Source organism: Pezoporus occidentalis, unplaced genomic scaffold, assembly GCF_034315485.1.
Source record: "Pezoporus occidentalis ecotype Australia unplaced genomic scaffold, CSIRO_AGI_Poc_V1 ctg345, whole genome shotgun sequence".
Classification (NCBI taxonomy): domain Eukaryota; kingdom Metazoa; phylum Chordata; class Aves; order Psittaciformes; family Psittacidae; genus Pezoporus; species Pezoporus occidentalis.
In genome coordinates, this window is record NW_026915429.1 from 220108 (window position 1) to 243716 (window position 23609).

At 59.8% G+C, this 23609-nt stretch overlaps 2 protein-coding genes across 4 annotated transcripts in view; both read left to right on the top strand.

The window, feature by feature from the left end:
• The window catches only part of LOC134169472 (cytochrome c oxidase assembly protein COX14), a 119964-nt gene that overhangs the window by 78771 nt on the left and 17584 nt on the right, over nucleotides 1–23609 (top strand). The window lies entirely within an intron of this gene.
• ASIC1 (acid sensing ion channel subunit 1) lies at nucleotides 1781–20828 on the top strand. Of its 3 annotated transcripts, none has more exons than XM_062630006.1 (12): nucleotides 1781–2421; nucleotides 2838–3232; nucleotides 4098–4293; nucleotides 16274–16424; nucleotides 16841–16968; nucleotides 17189–17339; nucleotides 17425–17481; nucleotides 17563–17716; nucleotides 17800–17891; nucleotides 18114–18193; nucleotides 18319–18423; nucleotides 18623–20828. In XM_062630006.1, exons 2-12 carry the CDS (start codon nucleotides 2868–2870, stop codon nucleotides 18725–18727), a joined length of 1584 nt encoding a protein of 527 aa, XP_062485990.1. In that variant the 5' UTR covers nucleotides 1781–2421; nucleotides 2838–2867; the 3' UTR covers nucleotides 18728–20828. The 3 variants fall into 3 exon arrangements, with proteins under 3 accessions (XP_062485990.1, XP_062485991.1, XP_062485989.1); XM_062630007.1 differs by having other exon boundaries at nucleotides 2847–3232; XM_062630005.1 differs by lacking the exons at nucleotides 1781–2421; nucleotides 2838–3232; nucleotides 4098–4293 and adding an exon at nucleotides 14526–15525.

The window sequence follows — 23609 nt, forward strand, 5'->3', positions numbered from 1 at the left end:
GCTACCTTTGAGCCTTCACGCCTGGTGCCTTGCTGTGATCCATTATCACCTGGGGCTAATTGCGAGCTCCTCAGCCCCCTCCCCGCAGCCGGTTCCGCTGCCTCTCCCAGCAGGAATTAACACAACCCTCACGTGGCTCCCCCGAAAAATAACACGGAAATGCTGGCGCTCCCCACGCTCCACTCGACTCCAAGGATGCAGCTGCATCCTTCCTGGCCCGGGGCCAGAGGCAACCAAGTTTCCTCTGAGTGCTCGCCTGCAGGAGAGGGTCCTGGGGTGGCCGGGGGTGTTCAGGGTCCTCAGCAGCCCCCCAGGAAAGGCGCTTTCCAGCCAGGATGGGCAGAGGCTCTGCGCTGGGGTTCCTTGTGCAGTGGCTCACAAGTACGTCCACATGCGCATCCGCTCCGGCCTGAAACCCTGTCCATCCCAGGGATTCACTGTCAATAAAAGCACTGCAGAGAATGGCTTCTCATCTGGAAGGGGGGAAAAAGCCAGGAGGGAAAGGCAGAAAAACCCCTTTCGAAACATCCTTCTCCCTTATCCAAGCAGCACATCCCTCCCCGGGTTTCCAGCAGGAGCCCTAATGGAGAGACAGCTATGAGCAGGCGGCTGTCATCCAGGCAAGGAGCAATGCCGACTCGCTGCAGAGCGGAGCAGGGAAGGGAAAGGCAGAGCTGGTGCCAACGGACGCACTAATGCTGCTCTCCTGGGCCTTGCAGCCACGTTTCCAAGCTCTGGCAGGGTCATCCCTGTGCCCAGTAGCAAGCAGGGGGAGGCATTGGTTCATGGGGGTGTCCCTGGGCCCCATCTCCATCCCCAAGCAGGTCCCACGGCAAAACCCCAGGTTCCTGCTCAGTCAAGGACCCAGTCTGAGAGAGGATGCTCCAGAAAAGGACCGAACCAAGGGTGTCCGGGATTTGGGGACAGGGATGCACGCCTGACCCTGCTGAACCCCAAACTGCCCATGCTCCCATTAGCCATGGTCCAGGCAGGGATAACGCACTGAGAAAGCACCTTTGGGCAGGGACACAGCTTGTTGGGGCAGCCCTGGGGTCTGGCTGCCCCTTTCCAACATCATGCTCCTAAAGGACACTGGAACATTCTCCCTTCCACTGCAGTCACCTCACTGGGAGCAGCGGGCAGGAGCCTGCTGCAGCCTCTGCTCCCTGTGCTGCTGCTGGGCACTGCTGTCTGCAGCGGGATGCGCGTCCCCAGCTCACCTGGGTGATGGATGAGGGCACCCCAGGCCTCCCTGGGGAGCAGGTGGAGATGAAGCAGGGCTGGAGATGCAGTGGCACAGCCGGGCAGCGCTGTGCAGCCCTCATGCACGGCCCTGGGGAGGAGCAGAGCACCCAGCACCCAGAGCCTCCTGCCCCAGGCAGCAGGGAGCACCCTGGGGCCAGCAGCACCTTTCTGACGCCTGTCAATGGCAGAAGGTGAACGGGTGGGAAAGAGGCAGCATGTCCTGCGCAGGGCAGACCTCCGGCTGGGGGCAAGCATGGTGCTGGGGACCGTGCCAGCAGAGAGCAGGGCTGAGCCCGGGGCAGAGGCTCAAGGCACCCATCGCCACCCCAAGCAGAAAGGGCTGGAAGGACCAGCCCGAATGTGAGCGAGCGCCCAGCGGGGCCACCCATGGGTGAAGCCCACGGGGGTGGTGGAGTCCGTGGCAGGGCAGAGCCGGGTCAGGGGTGTACGGGAGGGTCCGGGGAGGGGTGGGGGGGTGTCCGTCGGAGCGAGGGGCTGGAGCATCCCTGGCAGGCGCTGGGGGATGGGAGCACACACGCACACACACGTTACCCACATGCACACGGCAGCAGCACCAACAGCCCCTGCCAGCAGCCTGCAATCGCTGGAGCTCCTCCGCCTCTCCCTCCTCCTCCTCCTCCTCCTTCTCATCATCATCCTCCTCCTCCTCCTCCTCGCTGCCCACCGGCCTGCGGCACCCCGGCCTCCGGCCCCACCAGCGCACAGACAATGACTTCATGCGGATTATGCATCTGAAGAAGGCACCCGCTCCCAGATAGCCACGGGGGGAGGTATCCATGTGTTTGGCAGGGAAGCAGCCTCTCGCTCGCCTTCCTTCTCCTCCTCTTTCCTCCTCACACCCGGCAGCTGCCTCCTCTCCGGCGATGGTCGCCTCCGGTCCCCCCGCCCGGCGCTGAGCGAGGCCCCGGCGCATCCCCGCTCCCACGCTTGCACCAAGGTACCACCGAGGCTATTTTTATTCCCCTCCTTCTTTTCCGGTTCGCCCGCCGCTGCCGGGCTCGCTCCCCGCTCGCCTCCTGCTCCCGGCTCCCCAACCCAGCGGCAAGAGGTGGAGGGAGGCTGGTCCCAAGCCCCGGCACCCCCGACGCAGAGGCAGCCACCGTCGCACAGCAGAAGGAGCCCAGCGCTGGCCGCGGCCGCCGGCCCCGCTTCCAGGTTCGCATCCTCGATTCCTTCGTCTGTTTGTGGATGCGCCGGTGCCATTTGGGGAAGGCAGAGGGGGACCGGGAAGGAGGTGGGAAGGGAGGGATGGATACAGGAGGATGCTGGGGGGGGGGAGGGGGGGCATGGCAGCCCGGTCCTGCCATGGGATGGGGAGGGCAGAGAGGAGGTGAGGAGATGCAGGAGGCTGCACCCAAATATACATGCATATATATATGCAGACATATATGTGCATGTGTGTATATATATATATATAGGCTTGTGGGGAAAGCAGGGCACAGCAAAGCTTCTGCCCCATGACCTGGGTGCATCTCCAGCATCTCCCTGCATGGGGATGCCATGGGCCAGGCAGCGGCAGCACCCCCAAGGCCGCCGCGGCACCAAGCACCCATAAGCTCCCTTCTCCGCAGAGTGGCCAGCCCGGGGTGCCAGCGCAGACCATGATGGACCTGAAGGTGGACGAGGAGGAGGTGGACAGCGGGCAGCCGGTGAGCATCCAGGCCTTCGCCAGCAGCTCCACCCTGCACGGGCTCTCGCACATCTTCTCCTACGAGCGGCTGTCGCTGAAGCGCGTGGTCTGGGCTCTGTGCTTCCTGGGCTCGCTGGCGCTGCTCACCCTCGTCTGCACCAACCGCATCCAGTACTACTTCCTGTACCCCCACGTCACCAAGCTGGACGAGGTGGCCGCCACCAGGCTCACCTTCCCCGCCGTCACCTTCTGCAACCTCAACGAGTTCCGCTTCAGCCGCGTGACCAAGAACGACCTGTACCACGCCGGCGAGCTGCTCGCCCTGCTCAATAACAGGTGGGTGCTGCTGCTTTCAGGTGCCCCGGGCATCATCTCCTCGAGCCAGGGCAAGGCCCCAGCCGCCACAGCAGCCCCTCACCATGGCTGGCACGGGCAGCATCCCCTTAGTGTCCATGAGGAAGCAGATCCTGGGTTAGTTCAGCTCTGTAGCTGGATGCAGCAACACCACAGAGCCACCAGGTCCTGCTTCTGCTCCTGGGTACGTGGCTCCCAGGCTGAGCTTCCCTGGATGGATCTGGCACGCATCATTCCCATGCAGCAAGGCCAAGGCCACTCTGGGATGCCTGTGGGGCAGATCCAGCATGCATGGCTCCAACACCATGTCCTGCACGCCTGACACATGCAGCGAGGCTGGGGGTACCAGCAGGTGAAGCTGCAGAACATCACCCATGCCCCAGCACCAGGTGTTGCCATTCCTTGGGCCATGGTGGCAGCATTCGCAGTGAAGCCCCTCATCCACCATCTCCAGCCCATCCCCATGGCTGTAGAGGCTTCTTGGTGCTGCCAATCCACTGCCATGAGCCTGGGGCCAGCAGCAAGGCTCCTGTTTGCCAAGGGGCTTCACCACTGCCCCAGGGAGGGGATTGCATCCATGGGAGCAGGGGCCGAGACCCATCACACTCAAGCCATGTCCCAGCAAGGCGACCACCTGCATCCATGATGCCACCAAGGGAATGGGGCCGGGGCTGGTGCTGTGGGACCAGCTCCTCGTGCTGGTGAAAATGCCACCTGCGAAGTGGACTTTGCTGAGCCCACAGCGGGGTCGGGATGGAAGGAGCTCGTGTGAAGCTCCAAATGGCTTTTGGAGCGGGAGCAGGCGCTGCCCTCAGGCCTGAGCTTCTGCCTGCTCTTCCCCCCCAAGATACGAGATCCCGGACACGCAGAGCGCCGACGAGAAGCAGCTGGAAATCCTGCAGGACAAGGCGAACTTCCGGAACTTCAAGCCCAAACCTTTCAACATGCTGGAGTTTTACGACCGTGCCGGTCACGACATCCGCGAGATGCTGCTCTCCTGCTTCTTCCGTGGGGAGCAGTGCACCCCGGAAGACTTCAAAGTGGTGAGTGCCCCCGTGGCCCCGGCCCAGCGCTGCCTTTCCTGGTGCCTGGAGCTGCTCCTTTCAGCTTGGAAGGGACTGGCAGCATCCAATGCCAGAGGGTGCTGCTGGGGCTTGAGGTCCAGGTGCTCCTCAATGGGGATGCTCCTGCATGGGTAAAGCACCCCAGGATCACTTGGGCTCTGCAAGGCAGGGCTGTGCATGCCGGGCTGAAAACCTTGTGCTGAGGAGACACCAGTGGGAGAGCTGGGAGAGCCGCGGTGATGGCCGGTGTAGGGACCTGATGGAGCCCTGCAATCCCTTAGGGAAAGCAGGTCCTGGGGGCACACGCGGCGTTGTGCCCCACCACAGTTGTGTCTTGTGCTTGTGCACGGATCCAGTGCACAATAAAGCCTTTCTTATCCCCCTGCGGCTGCCTCTCCCCCAGCCAGCTGGGAATTGAACAGTGCCGGCTATTCGGGTGCTGCCTGAGCAATTGGGCAGCCGGGGTGGCTCTTCCCGAGCTGGCTCCAGCACGGAGCTCGGAGCCGGTCCGGGTCCCCGTCCTTGTCCCCAGCATAGGGATGTCCCACTCGTGTTGCATGCCGAGGGAGGATGAAGCCCCTGAGCATCCCAAGGCACCGGCTGAGCGTCCGCAGAGCTGCTGCCCCAGTCCCAGCCCAATTTGGGTGATTTGAATCATCTGCATTAAATTCCTCTGAGAGGCTCTTTACACAGAGCCATGCTTGTTGTCAACCATCAGGCGCTTTATTTGTTAAATGGAGGCAAGTTGCAGCCCGGAGGGGGCTGGATCCTCTCCAGCACTCGTGCGGCCACCAAAGCATCCTCAGGGACCCCTCATCCCAGCTCCCTGCCGGGGTCCACGTACCCTGCTTCCCGCATCCCCTCCAACCAGTTAAAGCAGAATAGACTCACAGCTGGGCTGTTATTCCTGCCTGGATTATTCCTTGCAAGCAGGTTGGGATGATTTAATGGATTTGATTAGAAAAAGCTGGCTCTGTGCTACATCTCTGTTGCTCTTTGGACTCCCCTCCTAGCCTCACACGAGCAGGGCTGGGGATGATGCTGCCTGTGTGTCACGTCCCACTTTGCTCTTCCAGAAACCTTTGCCCCATCCCTGCACGGGGGTCCTGGGGTTCACAGAAGCTTTCAGAGGGGTTGGGTTGATGTTTGATGCTGGTTTGCCGCTCCCTCCTCCTGCCTTGCACCCAGACTGAGCCAGGCTCTGTGCTGCTCTGGGTCTGGTGGCACCAGTTAGGGCTGGTGGGTGCTAGCGACCATCACCCAGTGATGCACAAACCTCCCCCCAGCCGACGCCGCCCCGATGGGGATCCCACAACCTCATGCAGGGGCTGTGTTCACCTCGGGCCAGGCTCGTGGCATGCCCTGCGGGGGTGCTTTGACAGCCACTGTCACCCTTCTCCTCCCCTTGGTATAGAGGCGGTGCCGCGTTCAGGAGGGGCCTTGCTAAGGGGGGATTCTGGGGCTCCCCAGACCCCGCGGGCCGGGGGGGAGCTGCCTGCAGGCACACAGGGATGTGCGTCGGTCCTGAGCCCTTTGCCGCTATTGCCATGGGGAGAGCCGAGGGGTCGGGGGGCGACGCTGCCTGCATGCTGATGCCCCCCAGCACGGGAGGCGATGGGGAGAGCGGCGCGGCCCCGACCCGCCGCGGCTGCCGCGTTCCCGGGCCCCGGCAGAAGGGAGGGCTCGGGGGAGCTGCGGCGAATGGAAATGAGGGGAACCGGGGCTCCTGCCCCTGTTCCCCCCCACCTCGCGCTGCCCCTGCGATCGCACCCATCCTGGAGCACCCCAAGGGGGCTGTTGCTGGGTCTCAGCCCCCTCGCCCCAGTGCACGGTGTCAGCCCCAGTGCATGGTGTCAGCCCCAGTGCACGGTGTCACCGTGCAGCCAGGGCAGGATCCCCCAGCACACAGCATGCCGTGGGAAAGCCCATCCTGGGATTTTAGATGGGCTTTTCCCACCTCCTCTTTCATCCTGCATCGTCACCAGGCCACATCAGGAGGTCCCTGGCATTGCTCATCTCCCTCCACCTCCACCTATCCTGGCTGGTGCACGGCAGCAGCAGCAGCTACGTGCAGGATGCGGGGATGCTCCAGGGACAGAGGTGGAGCTGATCAGGCTTGAACTCATCCTGTCGAGGGCACTGAACCCTCTAAGAAGTCCCAGGGAGAACCAACTGTCCCCAGAGGGGCAAACACAAGGCTGAGGGGCAAGTCCTGACCCTTCTCAGGGCACAACCATGAGGGACACGGGCTGAGGATGTCACCATCCCCAGGGCTGTGCCCAGAGCCCTGCGCTCCCCGGGCCACACGTGCAGCAGGCAGGGGGTGGCTGCCCGGTTCCCTTTGCAGGGAAGGGGGAATTGCCCCCGCTGTTGCCCCCGTTTCAGGGCCGTGCTCCCTGATGTGCCCATCAGCAGCAGGGATCAATGGTTCACACTCCCGCCTTCATTATTTATAAGCTGGAGCCCTCGCTCCTCTGCGGGGATTCGCAGCCCTGCCGGCTCCCAGCTTGTGTTTCCTCTCCCTCCATCCTCATTCCCTATGGCTCTGCTCCTTGCCCAGCGAGAGAAAAGCCCAGCAGTCCTCTCTGGGCTCTAAACCCCCTTAATTGCCTTTGCAGCACAGGGAATAAAGAGAAACACAGAGGCTGAGCTCCCTCTCCATGCCCATGGGACAGGAATTGGGGCTGCCCTGGGTAAAACCAGCACTAAAACTCGGGCTGATGCCCCCTGCTCATGAAGCCCCTTTTGTGGGAGGGGGGCAGTGCAGCCAGGGATCATGCGAGGAGCCTGGCACAGTGCAATGAGCACGTGCAGCTTTTCCTTCTCACACTCCACGAGCCTGACCCGGGGCGAGAGCCACGTGTCCCCAGCCCGATGTCACCATCCTGCCTTGGGGCTGAGCCTGGCATGGAGCTGGGAGCCCTGGGGCAGAGCGCATGGGACATCCTCCAGAAGCTGCAGAGGATTAAGACCTCTGGACCATTTCCATGAGGCTCCAAGGCTGAGCTGGCACTAGGGAGAATTGAGTTTGACATGGAGATCATGCCGCTGCCTTTTGCATTGAATTCTGCATCCTCTGCCCTGTAAATACCGAGTGGACAGAGGGAGAAGCAAGGGAGGGAACAGGAAAGGGCTGGAGCACTTCCAGCAACTCCCAACCATCCTCCTCATCTCCAGAGCAAAGCAGGAGCTCCTGTGACAGAGAACAGATCCAGCAGCATCTTGCTCTACCTCACATCACCCCATTGCAACCTTCTGGAGGCCACTGGACACCGCCAGATCCTGCTGTGCCCCTCTGCACCCCACTGCGCCCTCCATACCCTGCTAAACCCCATCTGCAGCCCCAGAGCCTCTCTGCACTCCCTGAGCTCCCTGCTCGGCCCACAGCCTCCTCACTGCAGCCACTGCACGCTGCTGGTCTCAGGGTATTCAACCAGGGGCTGCTGCTCTCTCTGTCTGCTCCAAGTCAACCCTCAGCACCCACCAGGGGACCCAGGGTCCAGCCGCCAGCACCCCATGGCCCTGCATGGAGCTGCAGCAGTCACAAGCCCAGGAGCCCCGCGGTGAGCAGAGCTCTCCTGCAGCACAGCGTTAGTGGATAATCATAGAGCTGGAGTGAAAAGCATCTCCAACACAGCTGGAGAGCCCAGCGCAGGAATCACTGATACCCACATCTTCCCTGCAGCTTGCGACAGTTAATACAAACCCCACATCATTGGGCTCATCTGGCTCTGGAAAACCAACCTGGGAAGCACATGCGGGCAGCAGGGATGGCCCCTGGCCCCAAACAGCATCATCCTCCCGTGCCGGGGCTGGTACCCAGCGAACGCTGAGCCCAACAGCTCCCAGCACGGCGCCCGCCGGAGCCAGCACGTGTACAAATTCTGTAAGACATTCAAGTGATTTATGTAAATCACTCCTTAAAGCAGCACAAGGGCTCCTAAATCATTTATAAGCATTTGAAATCGCTCGCCCGCATCCGTTCTTTCCGAGCAGCGTTTCACCTCCAGCATCCTGCTAGCTCCCCCTGGGACCCAGCAGCATCATCCCCACCTGCATCACTTGCAAGCTCCCAGCCGGGCTCCCCCTCTGCATGGGCCTCTTTGCTGTCCAACAGCAGCAGCGTTTGACCCCCGAGGTTGCATCATTTTCCAGCTGAAGGAAGCAATCCCAGCGGGACACCGGTTGCCTGGCGCAGAGGAATCAGAGGTGATGGAGCGGAGGAGCAGCCGTTGACTCGGCTTTCCCGGGAAGCACAGTGGGGTCGGGAGCACCCGGCCTCCAGGCAACGCAGAGGTTTTCCAGGATCGCTGTGTGGGGCTCGAAGCAAAGCATCCAGAGAGCAGCCGTGAGCAGTTCAGCCCTCGGGCACGGAGCAGGGACACCGGGGAGTGTTGCTCCGCAGCCGCCTCCTTTCCACAGCTTCATCCAGGCACCGGTGTGAGGATTTGGGATCCTTCAGCTGCTTGTGGGGCTTTGCTCCCCCCATATGAACGTGGAGACAGCAACTCTTGTTGGAAGGCGGTTGCGCTTCGCACTCCTTCTGCAGCGGGGCAGCGATGCCCTGGTGTGACCCCCTTGTGTTTGGTGCTTGGGGGTGATGCTACTGAACCCACCACGATCCTGGCTGTGCAGGTGCAGAAGAGGGCCAGGAACAAGCAGGCTGAGGACATCGGTGCTGGGCACAGCACGGTGGGAGGCCGACGCGTGCCTGTGCCTCACAGCTGCTTCGTTAGCGGCGCTGCAACAGAGCAGGTACAGCATTTAGCACCTCCAAGCTCTAAGCACTGAACAGCACCGCTCCCACCCATCCCCGCAGGCGGTTAGGAAGACAGGCAGGAGCAGGATAAGACCCGGCCACGGGTCCCTTATTGCCTGGTGCTGCCCAGGGGGGCAATGTCCAGCACCAGCAGCACACACAGCCGTGCTCAGAGCCACGGTGCACAGCGCTGTGTGCACCCAGAGGGGTCATGCCAAGGGCTCGGAGCAGCTCAGACGCACCTCAGGCCGTTGACACCTTCTTGAGATGCCTTTGCACATAAAGAATCATTTAAAAATTAATTATTAATTATTAGTAATAAGCTTTAATAGCATCTGTGGCTGCTGGAAGAAATGAAGAGGTTTTCAAGTGCTATCGAGCCACAACAGAGGCAAGGATATGTGCCCTGCAGATGCCAGCCCCTAAGGGAGCTGCAAGCTGGAAATGCAACCCTGGCCCATCACCAGCACATGGGGTTTCTCCAGACCCTTCCCCTTACTCTCCCTTTGGTAGGTATCTGAGCCCCAGGTGAGCAGCCCTAGAGCCTTTGCCAACTGTGGCTGCCTCAAAGCATCTGCCCAGGAGAGCTCCCAGTGCGTTTCTCCATCTCCATACCCAGTCCAAATGGGGAGAAGCTGGGGCAGAGCGGGGCAGGCCCCCTGAGCATGAGGCAGAGATCTCCATAGGGAGATCCAGGAAATTAACTCCCGGCCTTGTGCCTCAGCTTTCATTTATCTCCCTTTCTCCAGATACCTGCGGAGAGCTCGGCCGGAGCCAGGCCTCTCCAAGCAGCAGGCATCCCTGCAGTTCCTGCATTCAAGGAGCTCCTCAGCATCTCAGCCTCTTATTTACGTACACAGGCCCTGACCCTTGGACATGACCACCTTTTATTCCTTTTTGCTCCTGGGTGAAGGGTTTGGTGCACCTGCCACCAAGCTCTTACCCCAAGGATAGAGATGGGCCCCTCACGGTGCTGGGGCAGGGGGCTTCCCTCTGGTTTATAGGGGATTTTAAGCCCCCTGATTCGGCTTTCCCTGCTGCTTCACAGCCAAGTAAAGGGACAGGGAGACCCCTCAAGAGCAGCCACACGCCGGGGCTCTGCAGCTCTCCTGCTTGGATCAGATTAGAGTTGAAAACCGTGATGTGTGGCGAGCCGGCGCGAGCGAGCAGAGCATGGAAACCAGACAGGGATACAACTTCCCCCCCCTCCACCACCAATAAAAGCATCAGCTTGAATCTTCTTGCATGAACTGCCTGAGCAATTGTGAAGGACGTCGGAAGAAACCACAACCTGCTTACGGGTAATTCCTGATCGGCAACAAACATGGAAAGGCGTCGGGATAAGTGTCCACGCACAGTTATCCCTGCCGCAAGGGAATTAGCGGCACCTCAGCAGCATCCTCTGTATCCCGCTAAAGCAGGAGCCAGCACAGTGCCCGTGAGCCCTCCGTAGCATAAAGGGACATCACCAATGGGTAAATCACCTGCAAAGCTCTCGGCATCACAAACGGTTTCAGTTATAAGAGCACAAATGGATCCCTGGATAAGTGGATCCAAGGATAAGGTGGCTTTGGGAGGCGGCACAGAGGATGCATGGAGAGGACCCGGCTGCAGGGACATGCTCGACTGCCCTCGGAGCCATGGGGATCCCATCTGAGCCCCACAGAGACCCCAAGCCACTGGGGGAGCAGCAGCACCGGCACCCAGCTGGGAAGAGCTCAGCAGCACTGGCCCAGAGAAGCTCTGAAAGATTAATGGAGTTTAAATGGAAGCGTTTGGAGAGGAGATAAGGCTCATCTGATAGGAAATCATATGGAACAACGGCAGCCAGGGAGGCCCCAGGTCCATAACGAAGTCCACTTAGCACGTTACTCACCATAACGTGCTTTTTATTAAAGTCCTGTGCTGTAGATCCTGGGGCTGGATGGTCCAAGGGAGCTCTGCCATCAAAAGCTGTTGGGCTGGAGCATGCCAGCCCTGCACGGTCCCACATAGGGACCTTTGGTGTCCCATCCCCTTCATGAGCCAAGGACAGGGCTGCTGCTTCACCCAGCACCGCAGCATCACCAGTCCCCATGGCTGGGGCTGGGCTGCCTGGGCCTGCAGGGATGGGGTGGAGAAGAGGCGGAGGTGGGGAATAATACAGAGGGAAAAACTCCTTTTTAATCATCGATTTCTCTGCATTAGAATGTGACATGCTAATCCACTGTGAAGCGTCTAATCTGAGGGATAAAGGGCTGGATAACACAAGCTGCGCCCGGCTTGGCTGGCGGAGCAAGTGGAGGCAAGGTGGCAGTATCTGATAAAGGGTGGCAGGATTAGTCCCAGCAGAGATCCCCACTGCCCAGGCAATCCCACCTCGCTTGGCTGCCCTCACTCTGCCTCTTACCAGGGTCAGGGAGGGGGTCTGAGTATCCCGAAGCTGCTCATCCTGCCCAGAGCAGCGATGGAGGCACTGCGGGTACCACCATCACCATCACCACCACCACGGCAGCTCTGGGAGCTGCAGAGCACATCCCTGGGCCAAGGTGCATTGCAAACCTGATTTTCCTCCCCTTCAATGCTGTGCTGTGGGAGCAGGACAGCCCGGCTGCAGGGGGCCCATCTGCTCTATCAAATACCCATCCCCAAATCCAGCTTCTGGCTGCTTTCACCCCTTCCCACCGGTCAGCTCCAGCCTCTGGGTACCCCCCGGGATGATGCAGGGAGCTCAGCCAGCCCTTGGCGATGCCCCAATTACAAACCCAAAAGGGTCCAGCTCCAGAGGCACTTTCTGCAACAGGCTCCCCAGGGCTGGGCTGCCGCTTGCAGGCCTGGGCTAACAGAGCTTGCAATGTTGTTTTCTCCTCGCCTCCTCGGGGATTGGTTTATCTCTATGAATAACTCCATCCCGGCTTTGATCTCCTCTGCCATTAAAGCGTGACAGGCTGTGAAATGTGCTGTTGCTGCCGTCAAATCCCCCTCCCGCTTCCCTGCCGCCGCCTCCGTGTTCCCCTACTCCGGGAAACCTCCTTTTCCTGGGCCCATGAGGAGCTGCAAAGTGGGGCCCAACTGCCCCAGGACAGCGGCCAAACCCAAGCTCCACCAATCCCGCATCCCTCGCTGCGGCAGGCGAGCGCTGAGCATCCCTGGTCCCCAGCGGTGGGGCAGGGTGCGGCAGCAGCATCCCGCCGCGCGCCGCCACGGGGGCTGATGTCACGGTTAATTATAGCATCCCCCGTCCCTCTCCCCCGCCAAAGCTTTACCTGAGAGAGGGTAAAAATAACTCCTGGCAAGGGAAGAGCTGGAACGAGCCCAAGGACTCCTCCAGCACCTCCCAAACTCGCACAAACCAGGGCGACAACCCCGCTGGCTGCCCCACGGCCACAGTTTGCCCCCAGTTGTGGGGACAGGATGCACTCTTGTGAGTGCCGGTGCCACCGTGCTCGTGGCTGTGACCGTCCCCGGTCACCTTCACCCCAGCTCAAGTTTCAGCTCTGGGACAGGAGGTGGTAACCGGAGCCGGGGCCGTGCTCAGCCTCACTGCACCTCTCGGCTGCTGCGAACCAGCCCTGGCACCTTCCACAAGCCGTTCAAGCCAAGCAGAGCAAGTTAATGGCCCCAGCTGAGGATGGAGCGGTCTCATTACAGCAGATCCCTCTCCCTGCTGCAACTGCTCCCAAGAAGACACATTAAACCTCTCCATGCCATGGGGATCAGATCAGCCCCTCGCTCACACCATCTGGGACTGACCCACTGCGCCCTACCAGGGCTAAACAAGCCCCTGCAGGCTTCTCTGCCGTTTTCCTTCCTTCTTCTCCTCTCCCTCCTGCAGGCATTGCACAGAAACAGCCTGCCCCAAAGCCAGGGAGCACCAGAAGTCCCACCCCAAGCTCAGGCAGCTCGTACCTGCTCAAAGCATCCTCTAGCAGCACGCGGTCAGCACAGATTGCTTCCACAGGGCTTAACCAACCCAACATCCTCAAACCCCATCCCAGGTGATGGCCCTGATGCCTTCATAGCCCAGCCCAGCCCAGGATGCAGCTGCAGCTTGTCTCCATCAGAGGCAAAGGGCTGGGATGTGACCTGGTCCCCGTGGCACAGTGGCTCCCAGCCACCCAATCCGCCTCCTTGGTCCCGTTTCCCAGGGTGAGTTTCCAGCTCAGGCACAGCCTTGCTCTTGCCTTTATGAAGTCTCATCCCATGGCTCTGGCACTCATTCCCAAGGTCACCCGCTCTTTCTCCCGGGTGCCAACAATGTCCCCAGCTTTGTGGCAACTGCCAGTGTCCCTCTTACACAAGGGCCCTATTGGATATATTGAGGCTGGGGAGCCCTAGGATGGCTCCCCAAAGGACAACCCGTTGTCACATCATCAGTCATCATCTTGGCTGAGCCTGCCTTGGCAGGGATCCCCAGTGCATGCCCTTCCCATTACACTGGTGTCACTGGCTTGCGAAGAGCAAAGGAATTTGCTCTGGTATCAGATCAGACCTGTACAAGTTTCCTGGTTGCATTTGGTCACCCCGTTTGGTGGTGCCCATATCCATAAGCCAGGATGTGCTCGCAGACTGCGGGCCCCACAGTGCATGTGGGGAAGGAGGCACAGCAGCCAAACTGGTGAGCTGGGGCATGCAATGAGCACCCAGACATCAGCCAAAACCTCCCGTCCAGCTCTCATGTGTCAAAGTGCTGCTGTATTTAGATGCTCCCCTTCCCCTTGGGCCGGTGGTGGCGGCTGCAGTGCTGGGAAGGGGCTGGAGATTGCTCTGTGGTCACATTGATGCTTTTATGAAGCGCTGAGCGCAGGAGAAAGGCAAAACCACAGGCAGGGGCTGTGCTGCTGCAGGGCTGCAGCGAGGAGATGCCTTTGTGCCCGGCTGCCGGCTCCATCACTAGGGCTGCCCTCCTGGACCCCAGCACCACGAGGCCCGGACACCATTCCCCACGGACAGCAGTGGCTCCCTGTGCCCAACGGGGATCCGAAGCACGAGGTGACCACGCACTGGTTGGGCTCTGCAGGAGGAATCATCACCTGGACCATGTCAGTGCCTAAATCCTGCCCAAAGCAAGGACGGACCTCACACTGCTTGGGACACTGCCTTTACTGGATGCTCCTATGCTTATGCTGCCGCCCTATGGCACCTGGAGAGCAGCCTATAGGGATGGGATGAGCACCATGACAGCCAGGGGACACCACAGCTGGATGCAGCAGGACAATGTCACAGGCATGTTGGGAAAACCTCTGGCTCCAGCTGCCCTCACGAAGAACCTGGAGGCTGGCATATGGTGGCTTTGGAAACAGGCTGGCACCCGGCAGGGAGACCTTGGCTGGCGCTGCTGGTCGGGCTGCCAGGACCGGGCTGCCCTGCAGTGAGGATGGAGGATGCAGTGTGGGGATGCAGCACTGCTGGTACCCAAGTACACCCGTGTTCACCCGTGTCCACCGGCCCTGGCAGCTCCTCAGGGCCCCGCAGGCAGCGCCAGGAGCTCCCCCAGCATCGGTGCTTCTGGAGCCGGCAAGGTCTCTGCTCCGTCCTGCCAGCAGCAGCCCGTTGTCCCCGGGGACGTGGGGAGCCCGCAGAACCGCCCCTTGCTCCTCCTCTCCTCCTCCCTGCTCCTGATATATCCTCCTCTCTCTGTCCCCTCTGAGCATCCTTCTGCTCCTCTCCCTCACGCGCCTCTCGCTCCTTTTCCCTTCTCCGTTTCTCTCCTCTGAGCTTGCCCCTTCCTCCTTCCCTGCTTCCTCCCCCCCCCAGCCCCTCTCACCCACACCCCGAGGAACCAACCCACTGTTGAAGACCCCTGGGCTGTGGCAGGGCAGGGACCAGGACCCCCACGCTGGACCATGCCTCTCCAGATATTCTGCACCATCTCCTTCTCCAGCGAGGAAGCACCAAGAGATGCTGCAGCCACGGGGACAGGAGATAACGGAGCAGATGAGTTCCTGTATGGGCAGGAGGAGGATGAAGAAGAGGAGGAGGAGGACGCAGGGGCAGCCACGGACTTTGTGGCCTTTGCCAGCAGCTGCACGCTGCACGGGCTGAGCCACATCTTTGTGGAGGGCAGCCTGGGCGCTCGGCAGGCGCTCTGGGCGCTCGCCTTCCTCCTCTCCCTCTCCCTCTTCCTCTACCAAGTGGCTGACCGCATCGCCTACTACCTGGAGTACCACCACGTCACGCTGCTCAGCGAGGAGGACAGCCCCGAGATGACCTTCCCTGCCATCACCTTCTGCAACATCAACCGCGTGCGGGTCTCGCAGCTCAGCCACGAGGACCTGCTCTACCTGGGCCCCCTGGTCGACTACGAGCCCGGGATGGAGCTGGGCTTCACCCCAGCCCAACCTGGCCCTGAGGAGGAGGACGAGCCCCTCAATTTGTATGTGTTCTTTAACCGCACTTGCCACCAGCTGGAGGACATGCTGCTGAGCTGCAGCTACCGGGGCGAGCAGTGTGGCCCTGGGGACTTCGCCGTGGTGAGTAGCCCCGAGGTGGCCGGGAGCAGGGAGCAGCTCCGGCCGGCACCGTGTGGGATCAGGCACTGCGGGGGACACTGTCCTTGCCAGCTCAGGGACAGGCTGCTTCCAGTCTCACTGGAGTTGGGGATAGCACTGGCTGCTGGGACATGGAGAGCAGGACCAGGGTTGTGTTTGTCTGGCATCTCTGTCCTGGCATCACCGTGGGGTCTGCAGCCCACCGGCCTCACGTGCCCCTTGCCTGGGCTGGCAGCGACTCAGTGGCATGGATCTTAAGATGATCTTCAGGTCCTTTCCAACCCTAACTCTTCCATGATTCTATGGAGACATGCTGGAGGTGTCAGCTGGAACAGCCGAGGAGGGATGGGAGGGATCGGGATCCCATCCAGCCCTGCCCTCTGCAGGGATGGAGGAGGGCTTGGAGGAGGTGCTGGTGCAGGAGTAGGGCTGAGTGCCGCCGTCTCGGGGAGCTGGGGCTGCCATGGGGTATGCCGGGTCGAGGTGCTTTAACTCTGTAAATGTCTCCTCTGAGTCTGTGCCATGGTGGGGAACATCTCCTCCTCCATCAGCGCTATTCCAATGGTGAGAGACACCCCATAGAGCAGGAGCCTGAGCAGGATCATACCCTAGGCTGGGGATGGCTGTGTTTTGGGGCTGGCCATACCCTCCTGGCTCCATGCTGCGGTGCTGGCAGCAGTTTGATGCTGGCAGAGGGGCCCCAGCCTCAGCCCTGTGTCCCCTCCTGCAGGTCTTCACCCGCTATGGGAAGTGCTACACCTTCAACGCGGGGCAGGACGGGAAGCCCCGGCTCATCACCATGAAGGGGGGCACTGGCAACGGCCTGGAGATCATGCTGGACATTCAGCAGGACGAGTACCTGCCGGTGTGGGGGGAAACAGGTAACCCACGGCCCCAGCGGCTCTGCCAGCACGTCTGCTCAGTCACCAGCAGCTCCTGGGATGCTTCCCTGCTCCTTCATGTCCCTCAGTCTCCTTCCTCATCCCTCCTTCCATTTCTCATCACTTTGGGTCCTTTTCTTCCCTTTTTCCTCCTTATCTTTGCTCTTTGCCATGGCAACTCCCCATCGGTTTAGAGAAGCAACCATCACTTGTTTATAAATAGAGGCAAACACTTTCCCTGCTGCACTCCTGGGTGCTGGAGCAGGAGGGTCAGAGGGGACAAGGACATAGTGTAGCAAAGACATGGATGGATGGATGGATGGATGGATGGGCGGATGCATGCATGGAAGGACATGCAGCACAGCCCTGCAGAGTGGGGTCCAGCACCATGCTTACCCTACTTCTCTCTGCTACAGATGAGACCTCGTTTGAAGCTGGGATCAAGGTGCAGATCCACAGCCAGGATGAGCCCCCACTGATCGACCAGCTGGGTTTTGGGGTGGCTCCCGGCTTCCAGACCTTCGTGTCCTGCCAGGAGCAGCGGGTAGGGACTTGGGGAAGGGGGGGGAATGTCTGGGATGCTCCCCTTAGCCCTGCACTGTGAGCTAGACCTGCTGTGGGGCACTGAGCCTCCTCTCTATGGCCCTGTTGCCTGTTCCTATGTCAGAGGGACCCCTACAGCAAGGGTGTCTGCTGTAGGGCAGGGCTCCATCCTGGGGGCCGGTGGGCTTCTCTCCTCACTCCTGGCTTCTGCCCCATCCCAGCTCATCTACCTGCCACCTCCCTGGGGCGACTGCAAGGCCGTGGCGGGCGACTCGGAGTTTTATGACACCTACAGCATCACCGCCTGCCGCATTGACTGCGAGACCCGCTACCTGGTGGAGAACTGCAACTGCCGCATGGTGCACATGCCAGGTGAGCCCTGGGCACGGCAGGCCCCACCGGCCTCATCCCACTGCCATGGTCCCACCAGGATAACCTGCTTTCTTCTCTCCTCCAGGCGATGCCCCTTACTGCACCCCGGAGCAGTACAAGGAGTGTGCGGATCCGGCCTTAGGTGAGGCTGCGGGGCCCTGCGGGGCCGAGCTGCGTGTGTTGGGTTTCTCCATCTCTCCATCTCCCTCTGTTCCCTGCCCAGATTTCCTGGTGGAGAAGGATAATGAGTACTGTGTCTGTGAGATGCCCTGCAATGTGACCCGCTATGGCAAAGAGCTCTCCATGGTGAAGATCCCCAGTAAAGCCTCTGCCAAGTACCTGGCCAAGAAGTACAACAAGTCGGAGCAGTACATCGGGTAACGTGCTGCAACCACAGCCATGGGGAGGCATCTTTTGTCCCTCCATGCCAAATCTCAGCCTTATCTTATGTCCTGCACAGGGAGAACATCCTGGTGCTGGATATCTTCTTCGAAGCCCTGAACTATGAGACCATCGAGCAGAAGAAGGCATACGAGGTGGCTGGTTTGCTGGGTGAGTGCTGGTGGCTGTGCTGGGGGGGCCCTGCAGCAGCACCCCAACAAGGTTGGCCCCATGCAGCATGGCCCTGTTCCCAAGGATGTGCTGGGAGTGTGGATGCAGAGCGGGGCACCCGCCGCCACGGCCACAGCAGTGATGAGTTCTGCCCATTCTCTGCTCCCTCTGCCACCGGGCACTGGATTCAGTCCACACTGATGGCTTCCTTCTCCTCCACAGGTGACATTGGAGGGCAGATGGGGCTGTTCATTGGGGCCAGCATCCTCACAGTACTGGAGCTGTTTGACTACGCCTATGAGGTGGGTCTCTGCCATCCTACGGCTATGGGGGGTGGGAGGTTATCGTGGAGCACTGAAATACTCATGTGGGACATGGGGAAGAGCCCCCCATGAGCCCCCGTGGTACTGAGATGTGGCTCTCACAGGTGATAAAGCATCGGCTGTGCCGGCGGGGTAAGTGCCGCAAGAACCACAAGAGGAACAACACGGACAAGGGCGTCGCGCTGAGCATGGACGATGTGAAACGCCATGTAAGTGCCGTGGGGGGGTGCCGGTGCTCTCCTGCAGCTCAGGGGCTGCCCCAGGTGTGTCAGGGGGTGCCAGCACTTTAGGGAATGCTTGGGAAAGGAGCAGAGGCACCAGGCAGAGATGCTGGGAGGGGGCGGCGGGACAGGACTCTGTCTCTGCATGGTGAAACCCCCCGGTACCCACCCATCCTCTGCCCTGCAGAATCCCTGCGAAAGCATACGGGGCCACCCGGCAGGCATGACGTACGCAGCCAACATCCTACCTCACCACCCGGCCCGGGGCACCTTTGAGGACTTCACCTGCTAACCGACGTCTTGGATGTACAACCTGAGCTACCAAAGCCCTCCGGAGAGCTGCCCTTCCTCCCTGCGAGCGCCAGCAGAGAGACACATCTAAGGGGAGCTTGCTCCTCCACACGGTGGCACACGGACAAGAGCCACAGCCTCGGCTCTGGGGGCAGGCAGCCGGGTCGGGTCACGCAGCCCCCTGGGGCAGCTGCTCCGTGCCTGCCCCGTTAGTTCAGAGACTCGAGGACGCTCCAGCCCGGCCACCCTCGCGGTGCGGGGAGCGACACGCACAGCGGGCTGGGGCACGGAGCCCGGCCTGGCCCCCCCCCCCCAACCTCGGCTCCCCTCGGCCTTTTTAACTAGAACCCAGAAGCCAAGAAGAAGCAGCCGTTTGGCCGCAGTCTCCATCCGCAGCCCTGTCCGTCCATCGCCTCCATGCTCATCCTGCATCCGACGCCTTGGCCGGTGCTCGCTGGGACCCCCGTGCCTGGCAGGGGCGGGGGGGGCTCATGGAGGAGCCCCATGGTGTGCCCAGCAGACGTGGCCCTGGGTTCAGCAGTCCCAGGAGAGCCTCGCTGTCCCCTGGGATCGCAGTGGCCCGCAGCCAGCCCTTGCCTGGGCACTCCCTGCGCATGAAGATGGGGCACCTCCACCTCTCCAAAAAGGTCTTCCTCGGCATCCTGCCCCAGGGACGGCGGTGCTCAGCCACCCAGCTGGCTGGCTGGCCACAAGCACCACAGGGGACACGGCCATGGGGTGCCACTTTGGCACTGAAGACCCTGCTGCCCAGGCACTCGTGATGGTGTGGTCTCCCTGCCTGTCTCCCCTCGGTTCCATACAGCCTGGCCAGCACCAGCCCTGCCCCACAGTCCCTCCTCTCCCCAGGGAACCTGGGGCTACCCCGTGCGGCCCCCAAAACAGCCATCCTCGGGGCAGAAAGGCAGAAGGAAAACCCCTGAACCCCATTTCCACTGCAGCCACTGGCCTGGCTCAGCCAGGGGTACCACAAAGGATGCTCCTTTGGCACCGCTTTAGCCATGCGTTGGAGCCCTGCCACCAAAGGGGTTCACAGGTTGAGGGACACCCCATGGCACAGGGTGCTCTGGTCCACGGGACCGCAGGCTCCCACCCCATTGAACCTCCACCACCACCACCACCAGCAGCTGCCCCCGGGCACCGCCAGCCCTGGGCATCATCGGGGCATCCCTGAGCTCGCTGCCCTGGGGCTGCTGCTGCTCCTCCTGCCACTGCCCTTGCCCTGGCACGCAGGGACCTGCCCCAGCAGCTGGGCTCCGGCTCTGGCCGAGTCTCTGCTCCCCAGGTCCATCAGTGCATCGTCATCTCCCTCTCGGGCCAGTGGAAATTGGCCTCCCCCAGCCCCTGCCAGCCCCCAGGCCCCACACACCAAGCAAGAGCCCTGCCAGGGCTGAAGTGCTACTTATCTTTAAGAGCTTTTGCAATAAGTCTTTTTAGTCAGTCTTATTTCCAAACTGCAGCTTTGGGTTTATTATTGTTGTCATTAGTCATATTATTATTATTATTATTATTATTATTAAGTATTATTTGCTTCCTGACCAAAATTAGGAACTGGGGGTCAGTCCTTTGTATCCAGCGATCGCCCAAAGATGACGGGTTGGCCACATCCATAAATTTTCTTATGGATTTTTCCTAATGTTTCATTGCATTTCATTTATTTATTTCCTTCCTTCCTTTCTCTTTCCCATTCAAGCTTTTAAAGATGGGGCTGGGATCTGACCTTGACGCTCACTTGTTGAAGCATACAGGTTTTTTGTTTGTTTCTATTCTATCATCTGCATTTTATATTTCTTATATAGAATATATATGACTATATATATATGTGTACATATATATATATCTCTCTATATATGCATCATATCAGTGTAGATATCCATCTAGTAGCATTTAGGCCTTGTTCTTGTGCCATTTTCTTTTCTGTTACTGATCTCTGAATGCCTTCAAGTGTATAAAGTGTTGAATTCTCTCTGGTATCTGTACTATGTACACACATTTTCATAGGAAGCACAATAAGATGACAGATGCATTGTACATCAATACCTGCTACTCTTAACGATGATATAAAGAATGATATAACTCATGAACACTGAGCCTTTCTCTCTTGCTGAGCTGCTGGAAATGCTCCCTAAGGAGGCAGGTGGGGATGGCATCATCCCAGGGTGCTCTTGAAGCACTGGAATCCCGGCACCATCACCAAAAGGAGGGGGGAGGATAAAGCTTTGGTCCAGCCTTCCAGTCCTGTCCTTAAAAGCACACCTGAACACAGGCAACATCAGAGCTGATGCTGAACAGCATCCCATTAAAGCTTCCCTTTGCCAAGGGCTGTGCTAACGTGGTGACAGCCCTGGGAACCTCAGCGAGCTCCAGCATCGCTGCCCGGTCCCACGGCACCGTGCGAACACATCCCAAGGGACACTGAGGACTGGAAGGTGGGAACTGGCTTTCCCCCCAGCCACAGGAGAAGAATGAACACACACACACACACACACACAGAGAGCAGCTCGAGTCTGCCAGCTTTGACACTCCTGTGCTTCGGAACAGGCACCTGAGATCCAGCAGGCATGAGTCACTGGCTGCAATATCACCTGGTTTTAACCAAACCGAGTTCATGGCCACCACAGCACAAGCTATAGGGAAACGCGCTTTACATCCTAAGAATTCCCAGCTACAAAGCAACGTGCCAGCTCCAGCACTGGGCATCCAAAAAAGCCCTCGGGACCCCATGGAGACTGAGTAATAACGAGTGGGCAGCAGGCAGGGAATACTGAAATGCCAGAGTCCCCCTGGTCACTTGGCTCCGGCTACGGCCCCGCTGCTCCTGGAAATGGCAGCAGGGTGGTTTGCATTTAAACTAGAACAGTTTTACTCCTGGTCTGGTCCTTCTCTGCCAGAGCTGGTGCTGCAAAGGCCACAGAGTTGGGCTTTGAATAGGACCGAGATGATACAGCAAAGGCCAGAAGGGAGTTAATGAACCTCAAGTAATTGCAGGCAGGCACTGTGAGCAGGCAGAGCAGCTGACCGTGCCTGCTCCCTGCACAGCGATGCTCACAGCAGCTTCTGTTGCAGTGACCCTGCCTCTGCAAGCTGTAATCTCTTCCTCAGCTCCCCATTAACTTGCTGGGCTGTGCTGGGAGAGGTCACCCCATCCGTCTGTCACCTTAGGTTAGGGTGCTGAGGCGCTGGCACAGGGTGCCCAGAGAAGCTGTGGCTGCCCCATCCCTGGCAGTGTTCAAGGCCAGGTTGGACACAGGGGCTTGGAGCACCCTGCTCCAGTGGAAGGGGTCCCTGTCCATGGCAGGGGTTGGAGCTGGAGGAGCTTTAAGGTCCCTTCCAACTGAAACCATTCCATGATTCCTGGATCCAGTGGGAGCATCACATGTTGGCTGCGCAGGGCTGGCACTCTGCGGGGTGTCTGTCACTTGGTGGTGCGAGGCTCACGATGGGCACAAGACAAGGAGTTAATTACATTTTGCAGGAAGCAGCTCTGATGGTCCAAGGAGGGGCTGGGGGACCCCCAGGCCTGAGATCACAGAACCACAGAACCAACCGGGCTGGAAAAGAGATTTAAGCTCATCAAATCCAACCGTTCCCAGCATTGCCAAGGCCACCACTGACCAATGGCTCTGAGGGCTACACAGTGTGTGAGCACTTGCAGGGACGGTGGCTCCAGGACTCCTTCACAGCCTGTTCCAATGCCTGAGCACCCTCTGGGGCAGGAATTGTTCCTCAGCTCCATCTAAACCTGCCCTGGGGCAGCTTGAGGCCGGTTCCTCTTGTCCCATCCCTTGTTCCTTGGGAGCAGAGCCCAGCCCCTCCTGGCTCCATCCTCCTGTCAGGCAGTTGTAGGGAGCAATAAGGTCCCCCCCTGAGCCTTCTCTTCTCCACACTAAACCCCATGAAGCACCTTTTTGCCCGCTGCTGTGTTTATCTGGTGGATTGTGTGGCTGCTGAAACCCTCCAGAGCAAGGATTAATCATGCAACATGCACAGAGCCGTGGCACAGATAGCATCACCTCTTCTCCTCCCTGGCAATAATTCCTGGTTCCCACTCGCTCGCTGCTAAAGCTGCCAGCAGAAACAGGCACTGAGATATAATTACAGAGCCCTGGATGCCGCTCGGCTGCCTGGAGCCAGAGCTTTACTGGTTGGGGAAGGAGGTTTCAGAGGAGCTGCCTTGTGCCAGCGGCCGCAGGGAAACGAAGGAGCACGAGGAAGGGAGCGAACCAAGCGAAGCCTCAGGGCAGGAGAAAGGACAGGCACTGAGCTAAGGCAGCCGGGCTTATTTCCTCCGTGTGTTTCTCGCGCATCACAGCGGGTGGCAGGGCATAAAGAGGACAGGTCAGAAGGGGCTGAGGGCTGGGGGCTCCCCCAGCTCAGCTCATGCACTGGGGGCTCTCCCAAGACCCTGGTGCCCAGCTCAGCAGCTGAGTCCCAGCTCACTTCTCAGGTGAGCTCTTGCTTCCTCTCCCTCTCCCCCTGTGTGCTCCTCGCAGCAGAGCCCAGCAGCTTCCCAGCCTGCCCAAAAGGCTCCCGCCGGGTTTGAAGCCTCGAAGTTGCAGCTTGAACAACACAGAGCAGAGAAGTTCCAGTGCTTCTCCTCGCCATGAATATTTCATCAGGCTGCCGGGCGCCAAGCCTGTCGGAGGTGGCATTAAATTAACTGCAGACACACGGATGCTGAGACAACAGTTAATGGCTGTGCTCAACGCTTCATCTTCTCCACCAAGGATAGGGAATACCGCATCTGGCAGGAAAGGGGCCAACACTTTGCTCACTCAACAATGCCTATGCCCTGTGCAGGACCCATGAGCATCGTGAACTGCTTAACACTTGTGGGGTGAGCGCTCGTTTGGCTTTCATTCCCA

Excerpts from the sequence above, each read along its gene's own strand:
- ASIC1 (XM_062630005.1), top strand. The coding sequence starts at position 14,899 with ATGCCTCTCCAGATATTCTGCACCATCTCCTTCTCCAGCGAGGAAGCA. Across the intron at positions 16,425-16,840 it reads GCCGGTGTGGGGGGAAACAG|ATGAGACCTCGTTTGAAGCT; the intron begins GTAACCCACGGC and ends TCTCTGCTACAG. Across the intron at positions 18,194-18,318 it reads TGTTTGACTACGCCTATGAG|GTGATAAAGCATCGGCTGTG; the intron begins GTGGGTCTCTGC and ends TGGCTCTCACAG.